At 36.6% G+C, this 22,104-nt stretch overlaps 1 protein-coding gene across 5 annotated transcripts in view; it reads right to left on the bottom strand.

The window, feature by feature from the left end:
• Positions 1–22,104, bottom strand: part of HGF (hepatocyte growth factor) — a 57,289-nt gene that overhangs the window by 15,315 nt on the left and 19,870 nt on the right. For 4 of the 5 annotated variants that reach the window (XM_069876449.1, XM_069876775.1, XM_069876624.1 and 1 more), the window contains 6 exons: positions 19,716–19,858; positions 17,962–18,082; positions 13,948–14,066; positions 5,133–5,307; positions 3,244–3,371; positions 1,668–1,770 (listed from right to left, as the gene is read on the bottom strand). In XM_069876449.1, coding sequence (XP_069732550.1) covers positions 1,668–1,770; positions 3,244–3,371; positions 5,133–5,307; positions 13,948–14,066; positions 17,962–18,082; positions 19,716–19,858 — 789 coding nt within the window. The remainder of the gene's footprint in view (positions 1–1,667; positions 1,771–3,243; positions 3,372–5,132; positions 5,308–13,947; positions 14,067–17,961; positions 18,083–19,715; positions 19,859–22,104) is intronic. The other variant, XM_069876544.1, reaches the window with a different exon arrangement.

Here is a 22,104-nt window from a genome sequence, read left to right as displayed (position 1 = left end):
CCAGCAAATCTATAGGTCTCTCTAGGGGCAAAGGTAGCTTCTCCCTGCAGATTAACAGCACAAGGGAGCACTGACTCTGCAAAGAAAGCAGAATCTCAGGCAAAGGAACGACAAATAGAAGGAAGTTAACAAGACTGAGCAGCAGGCAAGGATGAATGGCTCAGACAACCTGAAATGATCAGTCACCTAAGCTGCAAACCTTTTACCCAAGGCACTTTGAAAGTGAAAGTTTGGAGTGACAATCTGAAGCAAAAAAACCTGTTTACTTCTGGCTTGTCAAAAAAATGAAACCAAAACAAACAAAATCAAAACAAACAAACTTATAGTGTTCCTAAGTTACTGATGCACTGCTTTGTTCATAACTAGCCATGCATGCTGCTTTTAGCACACTCATATCTAGAGTAACTGTTGGAGTGAGACAGACTATTTCCCCAAAAATTTCCCAGATGGAAAATTTGTGGGTACAAGAGAAGAAAGGCTGGTCTGTTCAAGATTATATGAAGCTAATTGCATCAAGCATCCAGTAGGTTCAAGCTGTCCTATTCACAGCTAACTGAGGGCTTATCAGAGTTCCCAGAAGTCACGATCTGAAAACTCTTCCTCCCTTACTTGGACAGGACACCAGAAGATGCACGCTGTCTCTGATCCTGTGTGGAGAAAACTACATATAATCCAGTTGGTTATTCCAGACATTGTCACTGAAGTCTGCCTTTTGAAATGAAGCTTCCCCAAAGGGAAGCTTTCATCTGATTGACTATCAAGTTGGAAGCAGGAATCAGGGGCAGCCAGGTTCCAGAGGACAATGGCTAAGATGAATGTGGTGATCACAAGCACTAACTCAAGCATGAATATGAAAAGTAATATAGGTATAATCACCTTGATTTCAGAAACTAAAGTAAAATGAAGGGAAAACTGTTTTTGTCTGGGCCACTAATGTCTCATACATAGCGAAGATTTTTATGAATCTCTGTCTTTGTGTGGTACCTGGGTGCCATTGCTGTTGTCACTCCTGAGATTTATTAATCTACAGTTCTGAACCAGTGGAGACTGCACTGAGGATCCTGGCATGATTTTTAAAAGTCTTGGAAACTCATAACTTCTTTTATACTTACTGTTGATTCATATTTACTTTAACAAATAAATTAAAGTAACTTGCCATTTTCACTACTTGAATATGAAACCAAAATAATGATAAACAACAGAAATTACAGGCAGCTTTAAAGGTAGTTGGTGTCACTAGATCATACAAACAAGATTCAGTTTCAGGCTGCAAGGGACCATAGGTGGTTTCAAGTCTAATGCCCTGTTTGAAGCAGCATGACTTATGAGATCAGATTGATGAGATAACCATTTCTTGCTTTATTCCTGATATCCTATGATAGAACAAAATTTTCAAGGACAAAGATGGAGTAAATCTGTTCAGTAAATGAAGAAACATCCCAAAGCCTGAAATTAGTGGTTAGCCTGAACAAAGACATGTTGCATAATATATTAAAACACCGAGACAAGGATAAAAAAAAAAGGAAAGAAAAAAGAAAAAAAAAAGATACTAAAGCTTCAGGGCATAAGTGGCTATTTTAGAATCACAGAGGAAGAGAAAGAGATGCCATCTGGAGGCAGTATTTATTCAGGACTCATTGAACCATCTCTTTCTATTTCATCCGTACCTACGTAAGTCTTCAATATTCTTGTCCCATGTGGAGCAAGTTAGCCCAAATCTTGTCTTGGATAGATTCCCCATGTAACTCTTGCCATTGCCACGATAACAATCTGAATAAGAATGTTGAGACAAAAAGAAGCAGAGGGTGATGGTGCACCATTGAAAAGAAAACTCTTCCTTTCCATCAATAACCCAAGAAATTAAAGACAAGTATTATATTAGGCAAACGCTATATAACATAAATCAAACAACAGTATAAATCAAATCAGAAAGAAAATGGGAAAAATTTTTCAAATTTAGATACCTAATCTCCTGCTTGAGGCTTTCATTCTCAACACAGTAGCATTATAAATTTTATCTTATTTAAATAAACTGGGAAAATCTATTTCAGAAATTGTTTAGAGTTAATTTAGAAGGATCATACAGAATCTAAAAGTTATCAGGAGCTGGTTTATACAAAACAAATGTTAAAATTCCCCCTTAAACCACCCTCCCTCTAAAAACGAGACTCTTGGCTTATTTAAAACAACTTACCTTTGCATAGATTCTGAATACTGGCAACAGCATATAATTCTAGATTTAAGTTCTACTTTGGCAAAATCAAAAAATCAACATGACCTTAACGTAATTCAAAAACTTGCCTACTCACTCCAGCAGAAGTTATGTTTAATTCATAAGCCTTTATCACAAGACTTTTTAGGACTTTTCAAGAAGATTGTTTAAAATCATCACTACTATAAACATGTTTTGTATAAAACATTTTGTAGCATATTCATTGGTATTTTTACTTTTTTATAATTGATAATCTACAAAAACACAGAATGGAAGTTGAAGTTTAGTCCTTTTTCTGACAGAACTCTTGCAACAAAAACTTTTTCAAAATTTAAATGAAAAAATGGCTGAAATTTAAAGGTGAAGATCTACATGCAGCCTGGAGTGGGACTGCAGGTCTGAAATCTTAGCCTCAGTGTATGCTATGGCTGACATCAATTCTTAGGATGCAATAATACTCCTTAGCATAATACAAAGGCCTCATGGAAAAAACAATATTTGCCTGAACACTCAGATTGGACTTTACAGGAAGAGATAACAGCTTAAAGCTAAGAGGCTATATGGGAAGACCCACATGTTTTTTTCTGCTCAACTCCTTTTAGGTAAGGGATTATACAGAAAAATCAAAATAAAAGTAATGTTTGATGGCCTTGCATATATGCAGTCATAAAAACGTTGTGAACCAAGGAAATATTCTCAGCTCTGGAAAAAGGCCTTTCAAACTAAGAAAGAGAGTAGAGCAGATCTTTACCTAATATTAAAAGGCACGCAGATTCACCTGGTCTGAAAATCAGATCCAAGAGCAAATCTTTGCTACAGCTTTCCCTGTAGGAATCAAAATGTGAAGTGAGAAATGAATATCATTTACACCATGATGAATCCCAAGTATGCAGATAGAGCCAAAACAGAACTACACAGGTGTAACAAGATGTACTGAGATCAACACTCTCCAGTCCTCAAGCTTGCCTATCTGCCATTTGGATCACTACAGCATTCACTTAAAATCAGGGTATCACCCTTCCTTCTATTACCTTGATCATTTGATACATCACACTTAGGAATCTGGGAGCAATAACCGACACGGATGTTTGGGTCAGTGGTAAAACACCAGGGTGATTCAGATCCATCTGGATTTCGGCAGTAGTTCTCCCTCAAATCCCTATGAAAATAAATACATTAGCTCACAGCAGGGATAACCTAAAGCCGCTGATGTGTTCTATTGTTACTATGAATTAGCAATAATACAGGCTCCTTAAGATCTGTATGTTACTGATCAGTGTCAAGTACAAGGAGATAAGGAGCCAATAAGAACTCAGTGTCCAGAAAAATACGGTAATAGTAATAAGAATAGGGTTATGGGAATTCATTTTCAATGAACTTATGTTTGGACTGGATATAAGATTTCATTTGAAGATTAACAATACTTTCAATATAGCTTATTTTTATTCAGGATTCTCCATCAAAATTTGCATGCAATTTGACATTGAATACGCCTGCTATAAATTATAAACGCTTTTAAATACAAATATTACCAGAGTGCTTAAAATTCCCTCTATTTTGAATGGTTCTGATGAGTTTTAAGAAATAGATTCCTGTAGGCTGTCAGTGATTCATTTAAGAAACTCTGTCTTGGTATATAAAAGAACGTATGTGGAAATTCTATACAGCTGTTACCTTTAAAGTAAAAGTTAGTCACAAGGGAATTTCTTTAAATGTCTCTCACAGCTTGCATGAAATAGCCAAACCTCTTAAATGTAAGTTTTATTTTCCCATCTCCTGACAGTTGTTGCCATGTTCTATGTATCTTCATATTCCGTTATATTTTTCCATCACAGCACTTACTGATAGTAGGCTACGGAAAGAATTTACCAAATACTATAATTCTTACTCATGTGAGAGCAGTCATTCCAGTGGTTCTGTTGATTTTAAACAAGCTATTGGCCTGAATAGACACCACGACATCTTAGGCATCGGTTGAATGAACAATCCTAATGCTGTTAGCCCGTCTATGCTACTAGGAACAGTGTTAAAACTGAACAAGGGCCCAATCTTGCTCCAGCATCTCCAGCATCACACAGGTACAGCTCCAGCTGGTTTCAGTGGTGCTTTGTCTGAGAAAAGCCTGCCAGATAAGGCTCAAGAACTTAACTGATGGGTAAATTCAAGGCTGTCCTGAGATTGAGAAGCTCAGGATCAGTACTACTAAGCTCCAGCGTGAGCCCAGACTAATATTTAGCAGTCACTAAAGAGACTTATAGCAAACTGGGCTTTGGGTCCATGCTAATCAGCTACGTTTCCTCTGTGCTCAGAGAAAAAAGGACTGAAATAACACTACTAAAGTAACTGCCTGAAATAAGAAGATTATTCACATCCTGGAGTTTATGAACAGTACAGGAAGGTTAGATGACCAATGATTCTTCAGGTAAAAGCAAGCCTATTAATGCAGGTACATTTAGATATTAATATTAAAATGATGGCGGATAAAAGAAGTGTTGTCAAATATAAGTGCCAAGGATTTCCAAGGAGATTATATTTAGGTGACCTTTAGGACATATTAAGTTATTCAGTAACAAAACTGCTAACAAGTACTTGCCTCCATGAAAGAAAAACAACAGTAATGTACTGGGATTCAGATCATAGTCTGGAAAACATCCATACACTTCACAATCAATTAAACTGGCAAATATAGTCTTGAAGAAAAATTTATTAAAAAACTCTACACTTTCACACAAGTTCATCTGGAACTAATATTTTGAGACCCCATATTCGAATGGTTTTCAGCATCATCAAGTAGAGTGAATGCATCTGGTCAAAGAGCAGGGACAGGGGTCCTGTGATCTACTTTGACGGTATGAATTTCTAAACATCTGAAAATTAAGCTCTTTTCCCATTGCAGTAATACATACATGCCTCTACTCACTTGCACTTGAAGTTCTCTGGAGTGATGTTGTGCTGGTGAGGAAACTGTGAGTCCCACCGCTGGCACAAGATTCCACTCCATATGGTGTTGACCGTACCACGGTAGCCCTCACCCTGTCCCTGAACACATGTTGATGTCTCAGCTGCCACGTCAGTGCTGTTCACAACGCTCTCATCTGCAAATCCATAGAAGTGTTGTTACATTTTATTAAACCTGAATCTGGTTCAGAATGTAAGGTTTGAAGTCTACATTGCGGTTCAAACCATGGTAATTGGACTTCTTTAGAGAAATTGCCAATCTGATGCCTTCTACAGAATAACTTACATTGCTTCAGATTTAAAAAATCCATGAAATGAAAATAGGTGTTAGAGCTTATGCTAATTTATCCACTTGCAGGCAAAGAATATCAACATTTAAGAGCTTTTGTTTAATGAGACACCTGGCCTATGCTATATCATTGAAGGTCAGGGGATATTCTTGGTTACTCTTTCCAGTTCAGCAAATGTTTTATCATCTGCTTAGCTTTACAAAATTGAGTGACCACCCATGTGCATGCTGTTAAACATTGTAATGCATGTTTGCAGGATTAAAACCCAACTGACTTTCTCCAAAGAATTCCCAGAATATCATCACAGGAAAAAGATGCAGATAAAAAAAAAAAAAGATAAATCCTCCTATAAAGTAATGCTCCAAATGCTCCTTGAAGTTTCTCTTTTTATGCCTCATATATTTAGAGGCAGAAAAAAAAATAAAGCCCAGCTTTTGGCTATCAAAGATCAGTACTGTCTACAGAGAGACAAATGTTTTAATGACTAACAAATTCATCAGACTCAAGATCTTTTACAGATGTTGATATACTCTGCGTTCACCCTGGTGTGGGCTGTCTTGAACTGAATTCAGAAAAACAGTGGTTTTTGAAGTGACTCATTCACATAACTTGAAAGTCTCTTTTTATTTCTTATGCAATTTTCATAATTGCAAATTAATGGCACAGATATTGCATCAGATATATACAAAGTAGTACAAAACTAAATACACTACAGTAAGTGCAACACTACTACAATGTTCCAAAAATCTCCCAACATGATATTTTTGTAAGTAACTGCCGATCTGTTGATAACTGCTACTGTTCAGAAGACTAATTTTATTAATTACCTTAAAAGTACTGGGTGGCAGCTACAAGTATGATGAGAAAGTTTTAAACTTAGTTTTCTTCAAGTGGTCCAGTGATTAGAATAATATTTGTGTGTTACTTGTAATATAGCTCATTCCTGGTAACTTCAGCCAGTTCTATGAACTTGCAAAGAATATGGATCTTAAGGAAACCAAATGTCATAGCAGATGGGTTTGGCTGATTTGCTGTCTAATCTACTATGTTAAAGATCACTTCCCTGTCAGATGATAACATCAAGTTGTGCAGTTGAATTATACATTTATCTATGCTGGAGAAAATTTCCCTTTTTCTCTTCATATGGTTGATGTTTTTACATTGGTGTTTCATGGTCAAATTAATTCCCCTTCTGTCCTTCCCAAGTCACTTTGTTTGGAAATGTTGTCCCATTTCAATGGGACTGTGAGTTTCAAACTCATTCCAAAGTCAAAAGGACACTGCACAGCAAATATCAGAAGAAGGTTTCTGTGGGCTTACAAACACAACATTTCTGGTGGACTTATCAGGCTTGCAGCTAGTAACTATATTTTTAACCATTATTATTCAAAAAGACAAATTTGTGCATGCAATAGAAGTAGATAGCTGCAGTTTCCATCATCACTGATGTATATGAAAACAAATTGAAATTATATTCTAAGATAACTCGTAAGCTGAATAGACTGGACGTTGCTGTGCAGCATTCAAATATATATTAGTCTTTTAGGATATACAAAACTTCTATTAAAAATGAAAGAGATGCTATGTACAACTTGGAAGAAAAGAAGTTACCCATGATGATGAATTTCAGCATACATATGACATCTCAACTGAGTAATACTTCCTAAGTAAATCAATACATTACAACTATATAACTCTAGCAAAAAGACTTCTTCGATAAAAGTAACAACGTATAAAAATTCAACCTAATAGAAGATTTTACAAAGACCTTATTTATACACAAGGAATTACTACTTCAACTGTAATGAACTGTATAGTACATCTACTCTGTACTCAGTCATACTAGGGGAAAAGTAATTAAAAAGTAATTAGCTTGTTTATTATGTATTTTTTTATGTTTTGTGGGTTTTTCTTTAAATCATGACTGAAATGAACTAATGCATCAATTTAAGCAAGGCCATAGAGTAAATTTTCATATCATTCTTCCTTATATACCTACCACAAAGCTCATCACTAAACCTTACACTATGTGTCTAGGTCAGGGATCTTTAGACAGTGATCCGTAGATCAGATTTTACAAATTTGACTTTCTCGAAATTTTCTGTTTAAAGGAACCAGACAAAACTAACTTTCACATTGCCATGAACGTTTCCACAGCAGAGCCTTTACTGGAAAGACTTACAGTATAAAGGCTAAGAGAGAAATGATTTCAAAATCTGTAATGTGTTATAGATTAGCTGCTGCTGCTTCTTTGTGGCAGCCCTGAATAAGAAATCTAGTGAAGGAAAGAGTTGATGAAATATTTTTTGTTTGAGTTAATGAAGCAATTTTATCATTCAAAAAGGTCCACAGAAATCTCTCCAAATTATGAGCACTTGTGCCCTCAGAAACAATCTCTTCTGTTCTGGCTCTTGAGTCAGACAGAGACCTCAAAAATTATCAGAAAAAGCTCAAGAAATCCTTTCAGCGGGTGATTTCCACAATCTGGCACTATGGGAATAGTTTCCCTGTTCACATGAATGAAAGGTGGCCTGGATAGGCAGTGGAACATGGAAAAGTGTGAGGAGCAGTTGTTGCCTAAACAGGCATTACAGAGGTGATCTACGTACTATAGTGCCCAGGCTGTCTAAGCCTACGCTTTAAATAGTCATCTCCTTTCAGTGCTGGTCTTGTTCCTGAGGCTAATTATTCTTGTCACCCACACAGCCAATTATCTTGAAGTTTAATAACTCTGAAGATGAACATCAGATGTGCACAGCACTGGTGAAAGGGTCCTGAGACCACGCTAACCACTTGTCTTACAAGATAGAAACAAGATCAAGCTAAAAATTAGCAAAGTTGAATTCCTATTCTTATGCAAACAATTTCTTTAAAATACAGTTTAAGACCTGCAACTCCAAAGGCTTGTTCCAATGAGAAAGACTTTATGAATTAAGTGTTAGAGGACAAATTTAAATTCAATAAGCAATCCTTACTATGCAGGCAGGTATTTTCGTATTAGGAGTAAGTTGGTTTTTTGTTCAGATTTTAGAGTTCCAAACTGAGATAAAAAGTACCGTTAAAGGAAGATTACAGAAAATATCATCTTATAAAAGACAACTACTTATGACTTCTTAATTAAATCTTACTTCTTAATCCTCTATGAAACTTCATTATGAACAGAAGAATTTGGTAACTGTCTAGCTGCATTTTGCTACTTTTGAACTTTGCTGTAATTTTTTGTGTGTGTTCTGGATAAGCTGAACTAACTATGTTGTTCAGAGAGCTACTTCAGAATTTCCTCTTAGCAGTATTTTCACTCTGAAGTACCCAACTGAAGGGCAATAATGCAAATTTTTTCTTTTTTTCCATAAAAACCTCCCTATATTGGTATTTCAAAATATATAATTTTATTAAAAAGGGTCAGCTCATGCATTCATAGATGCTTAAGTAAAGAGATGACACATTGTCCAGAGCTTCATTTGTAAAGCCACAGATAGCCTTCTCAGTTCTGGTTCTCACAGTAATGCCAGAATGAGGGAATCAGCAGGGGCCTTGAGTCATTCTACAGCTGAAGAACCCAGTTAGAGTACTATTTCTGTCTTTAATCCCAATGACCTAGAAGAAAATTCTGCACAAATTTTAGGTCAATGGTAAAACTCTTATTGACTTAAAGGAAAATAGGGATCTTGCTGGAGTAGTCATGTTCTTTCGTAGTAATGCTAGCTATGTATTTCTGAAGAAAGTATAGCTAAAAAAGAAACAGAGCCCTAAATTACTTTGTTAGGAAAATTCCTTCTTTTGCCTTCATTTTTGCAATGTCTTTCCTAGTGTGTCAATCAACAAAACATAAAAATGCCCCAGCTTGAAACAAAAGATTTTTAAAAGTAGATTTTAAAAGACAAGAGGTGCCTAACCCAGAAAAGACAGCAAAGTTCTCATTAAACTTGGTCCGTGCAATTCTGCAAATGTCTATATAAGATGTGAATGATGGTTATGGAGAGAAGCTGCTCATGCTCAGTTACACTGCCTCCCAGCATCCCTACCTCAAGCAATACAATTTACAGTTCTGGGTGGTATGTTAGTGGTAGTTATTTTCTTTCCACATGCTTCCACCAGTGTACTATCTCACTGTTTATAAGCATGATAAAAAAAACCCAAAAAACATTGATTTCTAGTGTTTTGAGATTGTTTAGTAAAAGTATAGAAGAAACTGAAGAAATAAATTAGATACAAGCTCAAGAATCACAGTACTGAAGAACTCATTATCACCTAAACCCGTCCATTTTTCCTTGAGCACAGAGAGATCTTTCCGGGTTGTTCCAGTGTCTACAACTAAGCTTTAAATTAAAAAAAAAAATTAGTATAAATAGATTTTAAAGATGAAAATAATGAAGAACAGATCCAAATTTTCACCATTATGACTTCTTTGCAGGTTCATAGCTTTTAAATCTAACTTTCAAAACTATCATAAAAATTATGAAAAAGATCTGAGAAGGATCCGTTTAGAGGCAACATAGGCTGTTGCCTACACAGTGAATGTTGGACCCATGCTATGCCTCTCCGTGAAGGGAGGTAAAGGTAATACTTTATCAGCTACTAAACACCAGTCTCTTTTCACTGCCTTCTTTCTATAAGTATCTTCGTCTTATATAAATATTAAGCTGGCACTTCTATTTGCTGCATACTGTGATTCAACAAATAACTATAATCAGAACTTCACATTCAAGTGGGTAGTTGAAATCTCTGCTTTTAAAACATAAGTAATTTAATATTAACCACTATTTGCCTTCCCAAAAGTTGTAGACATGCCGCAACATTTTATTTAACACGTAGATTCTCACTTTTGCAGTTTCATCAATTGCTCTTTCTCATCAAACTCTTACTGAATTCTCTCAGGGCTTTTCATTTCCAGTCACCCCTGCCTATTGCCTATGAATACTGACAGTAAAGGCTAAATCTATGGTAAAATCAACCAGGTTGGTTGGAAATCAGGTAGGCAACAACCACTGTCCTTACCATAATAATTCCTCGTAGACCTACAGCTCTTGAGCAGCTTCCTTATTTCTGGGCCTCAGCACCAGTCTGCCCTATCACTCATCCACAGAAGTGCAGCTATCATTTTTCTTTTTTAGAAAGCTGTATTAGTTTCCCTCTCAGTCTTCCCTGTAGTCCATGTCCTCGTTCCTGTCAAAGTAACAGTAATTTACTTTTTTTATATTTGCTGTCACTGCTTCCATTTCTTCATTTCATCCCCCACTTCTTTATTGCTGTTATTGCTGTCCTTTTATCCTCTCTTCTAACTAAAAATTGTCTCAAGCCAAAACCACAGACACATATGTGAGCAACTTCAAACCAATCCTGGGGTCCCTGAAGTCTTAATCTAGATCCAATTTTTTCAGCTTGAGCCATCTCTAATCCCTAATTGCTCCTGTCATCTCTTTCTCACAGCCCTGGCTGTAAGCCATGATGTTTTATGCTGCCTTCTGTGCCTGGAAATAAAGTTACAATGCCCTCCTGTCTCTTCAGTCTTAAAAACATATTTATTTTCTGAACGCTTCCTTCCACTGACTTTTTTGACGAAAATTTTGTATATGAGCTGTTGTCAGCATTTTGGCTATAGAGTATACTAGCACTCATGACATGTAGCAAAAGCCGCAAGCAGCATGTTGCCTTGTGGTCACTCCCCTGAAGAGAGGACACCTACATTTTTGTATATGGTCCAAGGACTTGGATTTGCAAAGCATTTTTTCCAATTAGTGTTTCTTGTAATATGTATAAACAGTCCTCAACATAAGAATTAAAAATCTGTGTGAGAATCCAAACCACAAAGCTATAAAGACAGATAAGTAACGATGCTCTCTTTTTAGTGTACTGAGATTGGACACAGTCACAGCTTCAGAAAACAGAGAAGCCACTGAAATCCAGAACAGCCTAGTGTTTTGGGCTTCCTGCTAGAAGGTCAAAAAACAGTCTTTCTATGCTTCTCAAGAAAGACAGAAAACTGAAAACAGGGCTCAGATATTTTGTGTTGGTATTCCCATCACTGAGCTGGAGATATAACAGTAAGATCAGTGATATATTCCCTCTCTGGGTTATGAAGGAAAACACTGAGAATCACCTCATGTCATGTAGAGGGCAATCCTATATGCCTGTGTAAACACTCTTTGAAAATATCTGCTGGATTAAGCATTTTCAAGATCACTACTTCTGTTGTAGTTGTAGATATTCTAGTTAATCCTATTAACTTTTGCCTGGAAATGAGACAAGACTTTAGTCACAACATTAAAATAATTACATTGTGAGGGTTTTTTTGTTTGTTTTAATTTCATTCTGGTGATTACCTTATGTTCAAGACTCTAATTGTGACTTGGTTAGACAGAGGTCACATTAAAGTAGTTTGCAGGAGGTGTGCCACCCAACTATCTTACAAAGCTTAGGCCAAACTGAAGATACTGAAAACTGCATGGACTGGAAGCTTACGTGACCAGTGAAGCCAGATGTGAATCCTCAAAACACTGACACATCAGCTCAGGAAATGCCAAAGGATAAAGGTTTATAAAAGCTACATTTGTGAAACAGTCAGTTTTAACTTAGGATTTTTTTTTTCATAATAAAAACACTTCTGTCAGGGAAAAGACTAGATCTAGTATGCTACCTATGATTCATATATTGTCTAATATTTAGAGAAATCTAGGAAGCACAGTTTAGTTACAAAAAAACCCAAAAAAACAAACAAACACAAACGAAAATGACACTAGCACCAAAAAAAACAAACCAAAATCCAACCCTCAAAACAACAACAACCTCCAACTTAATGAATTAACTACGACTTTGATAGAAGACTCAGTTATGGAAGTAAGCAAGACTATGTTCACAGTGGGGAAAAGATTGAACTTTCCCCATTCTCAAAGATTATTAAAAACCACACATGCAATTACAGGAATAGTACTGTAGTTCACAGGCAAGACTTTCAACGTGTGTGTCACTTAATGAGTGCTTGACATGAAATAAGCAGTAATCCTGTTAATTTCCATCTTTCTCTGGAGAACCTTACTAAATATATTGTCCAAAGTAGAACATCAACATTTTTTTTTTTTTTCCAAATACTTTTTCTAATTTTAACTACCAGGGTTTTAAATACTGGATTTACAATGACGTATGTTAGTGCAGAATAAAATCAATTATTCTGCATCAGGAAGTACATTAAAAGTATTCTTACTCAACCTTTGGATTTGAAACTATTGACTAATGGAAAAGAAGTGACTGACACTCCAAGACATTACAATGGCCTAGGCCAAGAACAAGTAAGGAAAGAAAATTGTGAACTATTGGTGGTGGAACCAGAAAATACAGAATAATATGTTTTCATAAGAATCCCAAGTGAAGATGGAGAATCGGATGCTTCTCCGTTTAGGCAGTAACTTCTCACACATAAAGGTTCATGCCAGAGCCATTCCCTCTTCTCTCCCACCCATCCCATTATATATACATGTTAACATAATAGGAAAGAATACAGGATTACATTATGGAAACTTTTAGTAAGATCCACCACCGTATCTATTTCATCTAGATTTGAGAACCCCAAACAATGGTTTATTTTGATTTATATAACAACAACAACAATGAAATACAGAGATCCCTGAAAATTCAAATGATTAAAAATCGCTCCTTTTACGTTTATTATTATTTTTCTCTTTTTTTCTTCTGTTTTGGAATTCTTATGTAAATCCAGTTCCAGGTGAATTTTATTTTTTTTTTTTACATAACCTATTCTCTTAGTCTGTGCTCCTCCCAAGCGAGCCAAATGCAAACTACAATGACATAAACCTATTGAAGCAACACTTAGAGCTAGATGAAAACTGTATCTGGGTTTGAGGACTTATTTATAACACTTAATTTTGGTAAAATTTGAAGTAAGACAACAAAGAAAGTTGCATTTTCCAAACATGCAGATCTAAGAGAAAATGACTTTTTCATGAGCTAACACGACACTGTGAGCTTCACTGGGCAGTTTTTCCCTTTGCCCATATTTATTGGAAAGTACAAAAATACTGTTTTCTTTTTTTTGGGGTCTCTGCCTCAGGGCTAGGGTGCACAAAACTGACAGGCTTCTACAGTATTCAGTCAAAGTCAAGTCTTGTTTTCAGAAATTGCCTTTACTGGCAAGGTTTGGTAAACAAAGTATTTTGAGTAAGGGGGAATAAAGGAAACTACTTGGGTATTATGAAAGCACCTTTGACATCCTGCTTGAACATTGATTATTTCACAGGTTGTCAGTTCACTAAAGGCAATAATTTGCAGGCCAAATCTGGCAATGAGAACCATAGGTAATAAGTGAAGAGACTATCAGCTGCAGATCTCACAAGCTATGATTCTTCCTTGAAACCATGTTTTAAAAGTCAGCGAAGTGCAAAGAATGAACTAGCTGTGGTCTTATATTGCTTGAACTATATATGTTCAGATTTTGGAAAGGAACAGGAAGTAATAAATTTTGCTTGAACTCACCACACGTTTTAATTGCACAGAACTCCCAGGGGGTGTTAGGGTCAAGAGTGTAGCACCATGGTCTCAGCTTGCCATCAGGATTGCGGCAGTAATTATCATCAAAGCCCTTGTCAGGATATCTGCAAACCACAATGAGGAATGTGTCAGGGTAGTCCTTCCTGGGAACACTGCACAAGCCTGTGAAAGGTGCTTAAAGGACAGTCTTCAGAAGAGGCAAATAAGAACCAGTTCCCATCAACCCTGGGTTTGATCCTGTGAGATGGGTGCAGATACTCTTTAACACTTGTAGAAAATTAATAACATAAAATCTCTTTCCAAATATGCAGCAGAATCTGACCTCCACTGAGGGGATTCCCTGCTGTGCTAATGCACAGGATACCGGATGGGGTAACTCCGCTAATTGCTAAAGTCTTGCTCTTGTGTCTGTCAACTGATGACCAGACTCTAAAGCCACTTGTTTTTTTGAAACAACCCAATTAATTGTGGATTACATAAACATTGCCTGTCGTACTGGACTCATTAAGAAAACAGGTTCTCCAGTGCAACATCCCTGGGTTCAAACTGGAAGCTATTTTGAATAGCTGTGTTACTAATGATAGCTCCATTTTTGTAACAGAGCTCATTCTAGGTCATGCCCTCACATCAAGCAGTAGAGCAGAAAAAGAGAATAATAAGGAATTAACTTCCATCTTGCTTTATCTCATTAAGATTTCAAACTGTTGTGCCATTTAATTGTTTCCACGTTCCTAATGCCATCATTGAATGGTCAGGCAGTTATTCATGATAAGGAGGTTCTTTTTGTAAAAATGTAGCATATGAAATTCTATGAACTTAAAGAGAAGGAGATAAAAATATACCTTTTTTCCTCCAGTGAATACAAATTGACTTGGTTTTCCAGTTTTATTGAGACATGTTTGTAAAAGAAACAAAAAGTAGATTTGCCCCTGAGGGAAACTTGAAAGGTATGTAAGAGAACAATAAAGTTAACTACCTGGGAATCTGAACCTATTTACAACTGCAAGCAGATGTGTTTCACACAAGAAGAGGAAAATATGATTTATATGTGCTTTTGCTAGGATGCTTTTTCAGTCAAGTAATCATCCCAATTTTGATTCATATATTTGCGACTTCATATCCCATTCCTTGTGAAAAATCAGGTTACTTCATCTATACAAGTGACAGGGACAGCATTAAAGAAGAATTTAAACAAACAACAAAAAGCCACTAAATGCCAGCAAGGAGAAACCTCACAAAGCTGAAATCCAGGGATGTCAAGAATGTAGTAGCTTCAGATCTAGCAGCAGTACCCTGCTACAGTTAATGGGCTAAGAATATAGCAGAAAACGAGATGGAAAGTGCAGTGATGAGCTTTGAAGTCGGCACAGCATTTCCCATGTCATGTACCAACAGAGAGTCCATGGCACTACCAAAGAACAAAGGTGAGTCCGAGAACGGCAAGGTATCTCCAGTCACAGCTCCAAAAAGTCATTCAAAACAATTAGGGATGCTAAGAATCCACTTTCTAGAAGGCAACTGTTTTTCAAAGCACTGAATGCTCTGTCCTTCCTCATATTGTGTGATATGTTCCCACAGTATACTAAAAGTGTGTTATTTGCTAACTAAAACTTAAGTAGAGATGTAACAGTTCTTCCAGGATCAAGTTTTGAATGCCTTTGTGGGATGGAGCAGTTGTCCCTAAATATATCTTTCCAACTACTGTATCTATGTGCCCTTTTCTAGAGAAACAACAGCCTCCCCAATCTTGTTCTTCCCACAATGTTCAGGCATGCTTCTGCTTTCCTTCATATCCAATAACCAACAGTTCCTCAGTTCCTATAGAAAAGGCCAGCTAACAACTTTAAGACATGAATATTAAGGGTAAGATAAACAACAAGGCTTCAAACCCTTCAACACAACTGAACAATTAGACTGTGGAGGATTTTCTCAGAGCTCATCCCATTGCTCTGCATGCTCTTCCTTCAGCCAGTACACTTGGGAACAGACTTCTTGCTTGGTCCCCCAAAATAACCAAAGGTTTCCAAGATCTACATCTTTCCTTTTCTCCCCCTTGAAACTACAGTAGCTGTACCTCAGTTTTGGGGTAGGTGGGGTGGGGGTAGGGGGTGGTGGCTAGTTTTAGGCGAAGAAATAACAATTATTCTCTTTGGAAAGAGAGATGCTGATATCTAGCTCTGCTGGAACTTCACTATTCACATTACCCATAGATGGTAGAGCATAAGCCTCTCTAGAGATTGCTTTATTTTAATGGGTCATTTGTTCCAGGCCTCATCTCTTATTTTAAACTTAAATGACTGTTAAAAATAACAAATAAACCAAAGCCCACAGCATTTTTAAAAGCTAGTATCATCAAACTCTAGTTGTCACTACTTCTAGTAATGATTCCATGAAATTAATTAACATCAGCATATTTGAAATGTACTGGACCCTAGTTATTCTTCTGAAAGAACAAACAGATCAACTCAGTCTTCATCAGTTGAGTTTTAATGATAAAGTGTTTTTATTACAGTCTGGAAATTCTCAAGAAGATGTTTTCTACAGGAAATCTTTCAAGGAAGAAGATTATAATTCGTAAGACAGCAGATAGACTGAAAAGTCATTTTGCAAACCATCCAAAATTAGCGGAAAAACATGTCCTCCTGACAGTAAAATTACTATTGTTTATACCCAGAAGTTCTATAAATGTTTCACTCCCAAGAAAAAAAATTCTTCCATTGACTTATTCTAGAATGAAAAGCACGTGCATGGCAAAACTCAGAGACAGCTTATCCTCAGTCCCAGCCTGCTAATACAAAATTTTTATTGTAGCAGAACTATGGGACAGACTGCTGTTATTCATGAAACAGATCATCTGAGCCAAGAGGAAAAAGAGATTATATCACCAGAGCTCTGAAACTGCAAAGCCTTAATGTTTTGCTGAATAATCAGGTTTTCTAAAATCTACCAGTACCTGTATTTCTGAGTATAGAAATAATGCTTTATTCAGTGGAAAATTTCAACATATATAAAAAAGCATTCAGTGGAAGATCTCAGTCATTCTGAGACTGTTGATTCTTGAGTTTTTCTCTAGCAGTTTGAGTTTATTCAATCCACTTTATAAATGGAATAAATCAAAAATTCAGAGGTGTAGAACTAAAATGAAACCTTAGTCCACTTTAAGAGTAACACATTGGCCCTCCTTTATGGCCTAAACCCCCTCATAAAGTCCTTCCAAAAGGTTGTATTATAAATGACCCTTTGCAACTGGGTGAATTTTACCCTTTAGGACAAACTCTAACAGGCATGCAAATTGTCTTGCTATTTCTGACTCTTCTTTTGGCATTATGTATCTATGTCTAAATTAAAAAAAAAGTCTAAAATATGAATCCATGTGTTTAAACTACTAAACAGAATGATGAATTCCTTTCATAGGCTGAAAAAAGAAATAGAGCAAAAAAATATTTTGGTCAAATAAATGGCATACTTAGACCTGATTGCAACAGAATACCATCTACAGCTTTAAAGTTGTTCAATATTTTAAAAACGGAGCATAATCTGACTTGAAAATACAGCAAGTTTATATGCATTAACTGTGTTAAGAACTCAAAAAAAAGTATGACTTTTAATTATTATTTAGTTCATGATTAAGGTATTTTAAGCTGACTGTAGTTGCATAACAGCATATACAGAAACATCCAGAGTTAATTTTTTACTGTCAGTCAAGCTAGGGATGAAATTTTGATCAATTAATACTGCATATGTACATCAGTGCACTACACAGCCATGGGACATAGCCACAACTGCATAAAATAGCCTCTGGCCCCCATCTTGCATCTCAGTTGTGACTGCAGCCAGCCTGTGCACACCATGGGCCAGAAGCCCAAGAAACTAAAACTGGTGAATTCCAAAAATTTCAGTTCAGCTAATGCTGATTTTGCCTGCCCAACTGGTTCCAGAACATGTATAATTTTCAAAATAGAACCGCATGGATTTGCTTGAGGGCTGAGGAGGGATTACCTCTCTGGACGAAATTTGTGTTTGTGTGGTCTCTGAAGATCCCAGCGTTGACACTCCTTGCCTGTCTCAGTGTGATCCATTGGCCCTCTGTAACTCTCTCCGTTGCAGGTCATGCATTCAACTAGGAAAAAAAAAAATCATAGCCCAGCTACTATCAGTTGAAAACAATCTGGAGAGGCATGAAAACATGATATCTTTTAGTTAAGCTAGCATGGGAAATGCCCATTGGAATAGGATTGCATCTTTTTCTTAGATCTCATCCAGGTGCTTAAATTTGGTCATCACTTTTTGAGACACTTATTTTTTCAATGCAGGTAAGTGTGGCCAGCTGAGAGTCATGCATGTTCCTAGCATGCATTTTAACTTTACACATGGTTGGTAGCAGAGAGAGACATATGTCTAAGTAAGGAACATTTTCTAGAGGTGATATTTTCTAATTAAGTAACATTCTTCATCTAAATCACTATAAATAATAGTATAGTAACAGCACAAGCTTAAGTCCAGAATGATGGTTGAATCCAAATTTCATGCAGTATAGTTTGTCTCTAAATTCCCAGCACTTTCAGCTACATACGATACTGTTTCTTTTCGATACTAATTCTTTTTGGCAGCTTAAAATATTACACATTTTCAACCCTGTTTTGGGAAAGTGGGGGTTGAGGGAGTGGGCAAAAGTTACCGTAGGGATTCAAAACTACTCTTGAACAAGATGTACTTCACAATTTAGAATGAGATGACTTAAAATATTAAATAAATTCACCATAATTAACTAGCAAGAAATTTCTCAAGTGCCCTTTAATTAGAGTAATTTTAATGAAGGATCACTTAGTAAATACTAATTTATGCCATTACAGATCTCACTCTTCAGTCAAAACATCCGCTACCAAGGTCTCCATCCTGCATTGAGCTCTGAGTCTTATCTCATCTGAAGTTCACTTAAACTGATCTTTAAATGTTAACTTCTAATAGATTTTCAAGCTCCTTGTAAATCATTCTCTTCCTCAGTCCCTCTCCCTTTTCGTTCTCCATCACTGCGTAACTATTGCACATGGCACATTAGCAAGAAAATTAAAGGCAACCTATCTTGATAATTTAATTGGGTTGATTGACTGGAACTGAATTGTTGATTAGCAAGATATAAGAGCTTAGGTTGGAGGCTGACAGAATTTAAAAGTCAAAAAATGCATTGGTGCCAATGAAGCATCTTTGGAATTCTGTGACTTGAAAGCCAAATGGTATTGGATTTCTAAAGGCTACTTAATTACAATATTCATATGAAAAATAAAATACATGCTTACATTGAGCTTTCATACTGTAATTCACTATCCGTATTTTCATCAAAACAAAGAGAAAAGTTGATTTTACTATGGAATGACAACAGATGATTTTGTCACATAGTAAAACCAAAATTGTTAATGGAGTCATTATAGACTAGGCAAGTGAAAAAACAGGGTCACGTTTGTACGATCAGTAGAACTTCACTGTTCCAGCTTCTCTATGGCCTGAAAAATAAAAAAGCTGCTGAGCCTGAAAGCTTCTTCAAGTCTTCCAGAGCACTGGAATATAACAAGATCTCATCTTTTTTTAACAACTGATTCCCTTGCCTTCTAGGTTATTCTTGCTGAGAAAACACCTGTTCTTTCTCCAAAGTCCATGAGTAACTGTGATTGAAAATATTGTTTCATTGTACCTGTTCTGTGTACCTGCTGTCAGCAGAGGAAAGGTAACTTGCTGTGTGAACCAAGCTGAGTTACCTTGTGAGCACAGAGGGATGTCGCAGACCTCATGGCGCACCTCGGGACTGGTAGTGAAACACCACGGCCCGCCCTCTTCCCCTCGGGGGTTTCGACAGTAGTTTTCCCTCAGGTCTTTACCCCGATAGCTCGAAGGCAAAAAGCTAGTTTTAAAATGACAATCATTACAGTATAAGAGCATGCAAACTTTGGCGTTAATCATACTATTTTTCACAAACAATTAGAAAAATAATCACATTTCTTCTTTCTTCTCCCTCTGCCCTGCCTACACAAATGCACACACCCAAATAGCTATCCATACACAAATACACATCTTCAGTCAGTATTACTCAATCACTGCCCTAAATCTGGGACAATTTGTCTAGCCCATAGCTTGCTCTAGCAAGTTTCGCTCCCATCCTTTGGGCATCCGGAGCCAACTATCCGCTGCAGAGCCAGAGGCAGCAGCACATTCACCACTAGCATTCCCTCTGTCTCTTTCCTGAGTTCATAACTTTCCACACAATGTTGGAAGGTCCCTGGACAAAGGGGAAAAACATATTCGGTGCATAAGGGAAAAACTCACTGGATCCATAGCTATGTCAGACCTGTCATCCCTACTCACATTTTGCACTTTCAGCAGGCCCATCTGGGCTGAACATGCATCTACTACATAGAGCCCACAAGCAGAGAAACCTCATCGCATCCTCAGTCAGTCAGCAGCCAGAAGTAAGCATGAGGAGAATGTGAGTGTGACCGAGCAGTGTGACACATTGTGCTGAGAGGCTTCCACTTCCCAAAACCACAGATTGCTTTGCATTTCAGCATCAGAAATTTCCCCAGATCCCACTTTAGCTGTCTCGTTTCATATTCTGTCACAAGCTATGCTGTTGTCACCTTAGTGTCTGCTACTTATAGACCCACTAATCATTGCTATCATGCAAATGAGGTAATTTAAACAGCAACCTAGCTGACATACACTCTACTCTCCATTCCACCATATTTTCTGCTTTTGCTGTAAGGGACTATTAAATAACAATACCCCTCAGATTTTTTCCTTAAACTAGGGGTTCTCAGGCCAATGCTAAGCATTTTGTTTTTCTTTAGTGATTTAATAGAAATGTGAGCTGATGTTATAATTTTTGCCTAACACACATTTTCTGTGTGCGACTTTGCTGCTTATGCTCACTCCAATAAGTATTAACTCTCCAGGGTCAAGGGTTTGTTGTTCTTATACATCTGTAAACTCATATGCTTAACTCACCCATTTACAAATAAACCAAGAGGGATAAATATAGGTGTGTATATACACATCTTTATAGAAAAAAAAAGTAACACTAGTTATATTTCTGCACAAGCTAAGGAATCAGTAACCCCATAGTAAAATGCCCGACCCCAGAGCTGGTTCTGCTCAATGCCACTGCAAAAGCTGATGCCAGCACTCAGGCTGCACATTGCAGACAAACCCAGTGGCACTTCACAGTTTCATTGTAGTGATACTTAAATAGCACCTAAACCTCTGTAGTTAAAAAACACTTTAAATTCAGAGTTATATTGAATTCAATGATTTTTTTTTTCTTAATTGAAAATCCCGACAGAATACATAGGGAATCAGACAAAATTTGTAATTCAACTTAACAAATTGATTTTGAGCTTTCTAAGATTTTTTCCATTTTTCCTTCTTCAGTATATTTGAAATCCGGTGGATATATCAAAAGTAAAATGTATATTTTATTCTGAAAATTCCTAATACTTTATTCTGGGGAGTTGTTGTTTGCTTGTTTGATCTGTCAGGGTTTGGGTTTTTTTTTTTATTTTGTCTTAGTATGGGTCTTTCTACTTACCAAGGGCATTCAAACATATTCATATTCTAGAGGAAAAAAAAATCATCTAACTTCATTTAGAAGACTGTAGATACTTGCAGATTAGGAACCTAAACTAAGCACTTGGGACAGTCTTTATGCAGAGACACTGATTTGATTCACATACAAAAGCAAAAGAGAGATTTATGGTTCCTGCTGTCCTTGATAAATTCTATGTTAGAAATGAATACATTAAAATTATATAAAACAGAGAGAGAGAAAGAGAGAGAAACAATGAGAAAATTCTGACATGTGACATTTTAATCTTGTTATATTCCTGCTAATGAAATCTTTGAACTAGTTGAAGTGGAAAATACCTCTGTTAATCCCATTGTGGTTCTAGTCAAGGCAACATGGAAGCACTATTTAAAAGTGGGTTTTTTTATTTTAGGTGCTTAAAGAGAATAACTTTTATGTCATTACTGTTGCTTATAAAATTGTTACTTCTGTTTTTCCTCTGTAGTCTTGTACTATAAATCTCTCAATATTTTTTAGCTAAAGACAGACCTGGACAAACTTTTCTGATGTGATGCTGCAACCTTTGTATG

Source organism: Phaenicophaeus curvirostris, chromosome 1, assembly GCF_032191515.1.
Source record: "Phaenicophaeus curvirostris isolate KB17595 chromosome 1, BPBGC_Pcur_1.0, whole genome shotgun sequence".
Lineage (NCBI taxonomy): Eukaryota > Metazoa > Chordata > Aves > Cuculiformes > Cuculidae > Phaenicophaeus > Phaenicophaeus curvirostris.
This window is presented reverse-complemented; position numbering and strand designations above follow the sequence as displayed.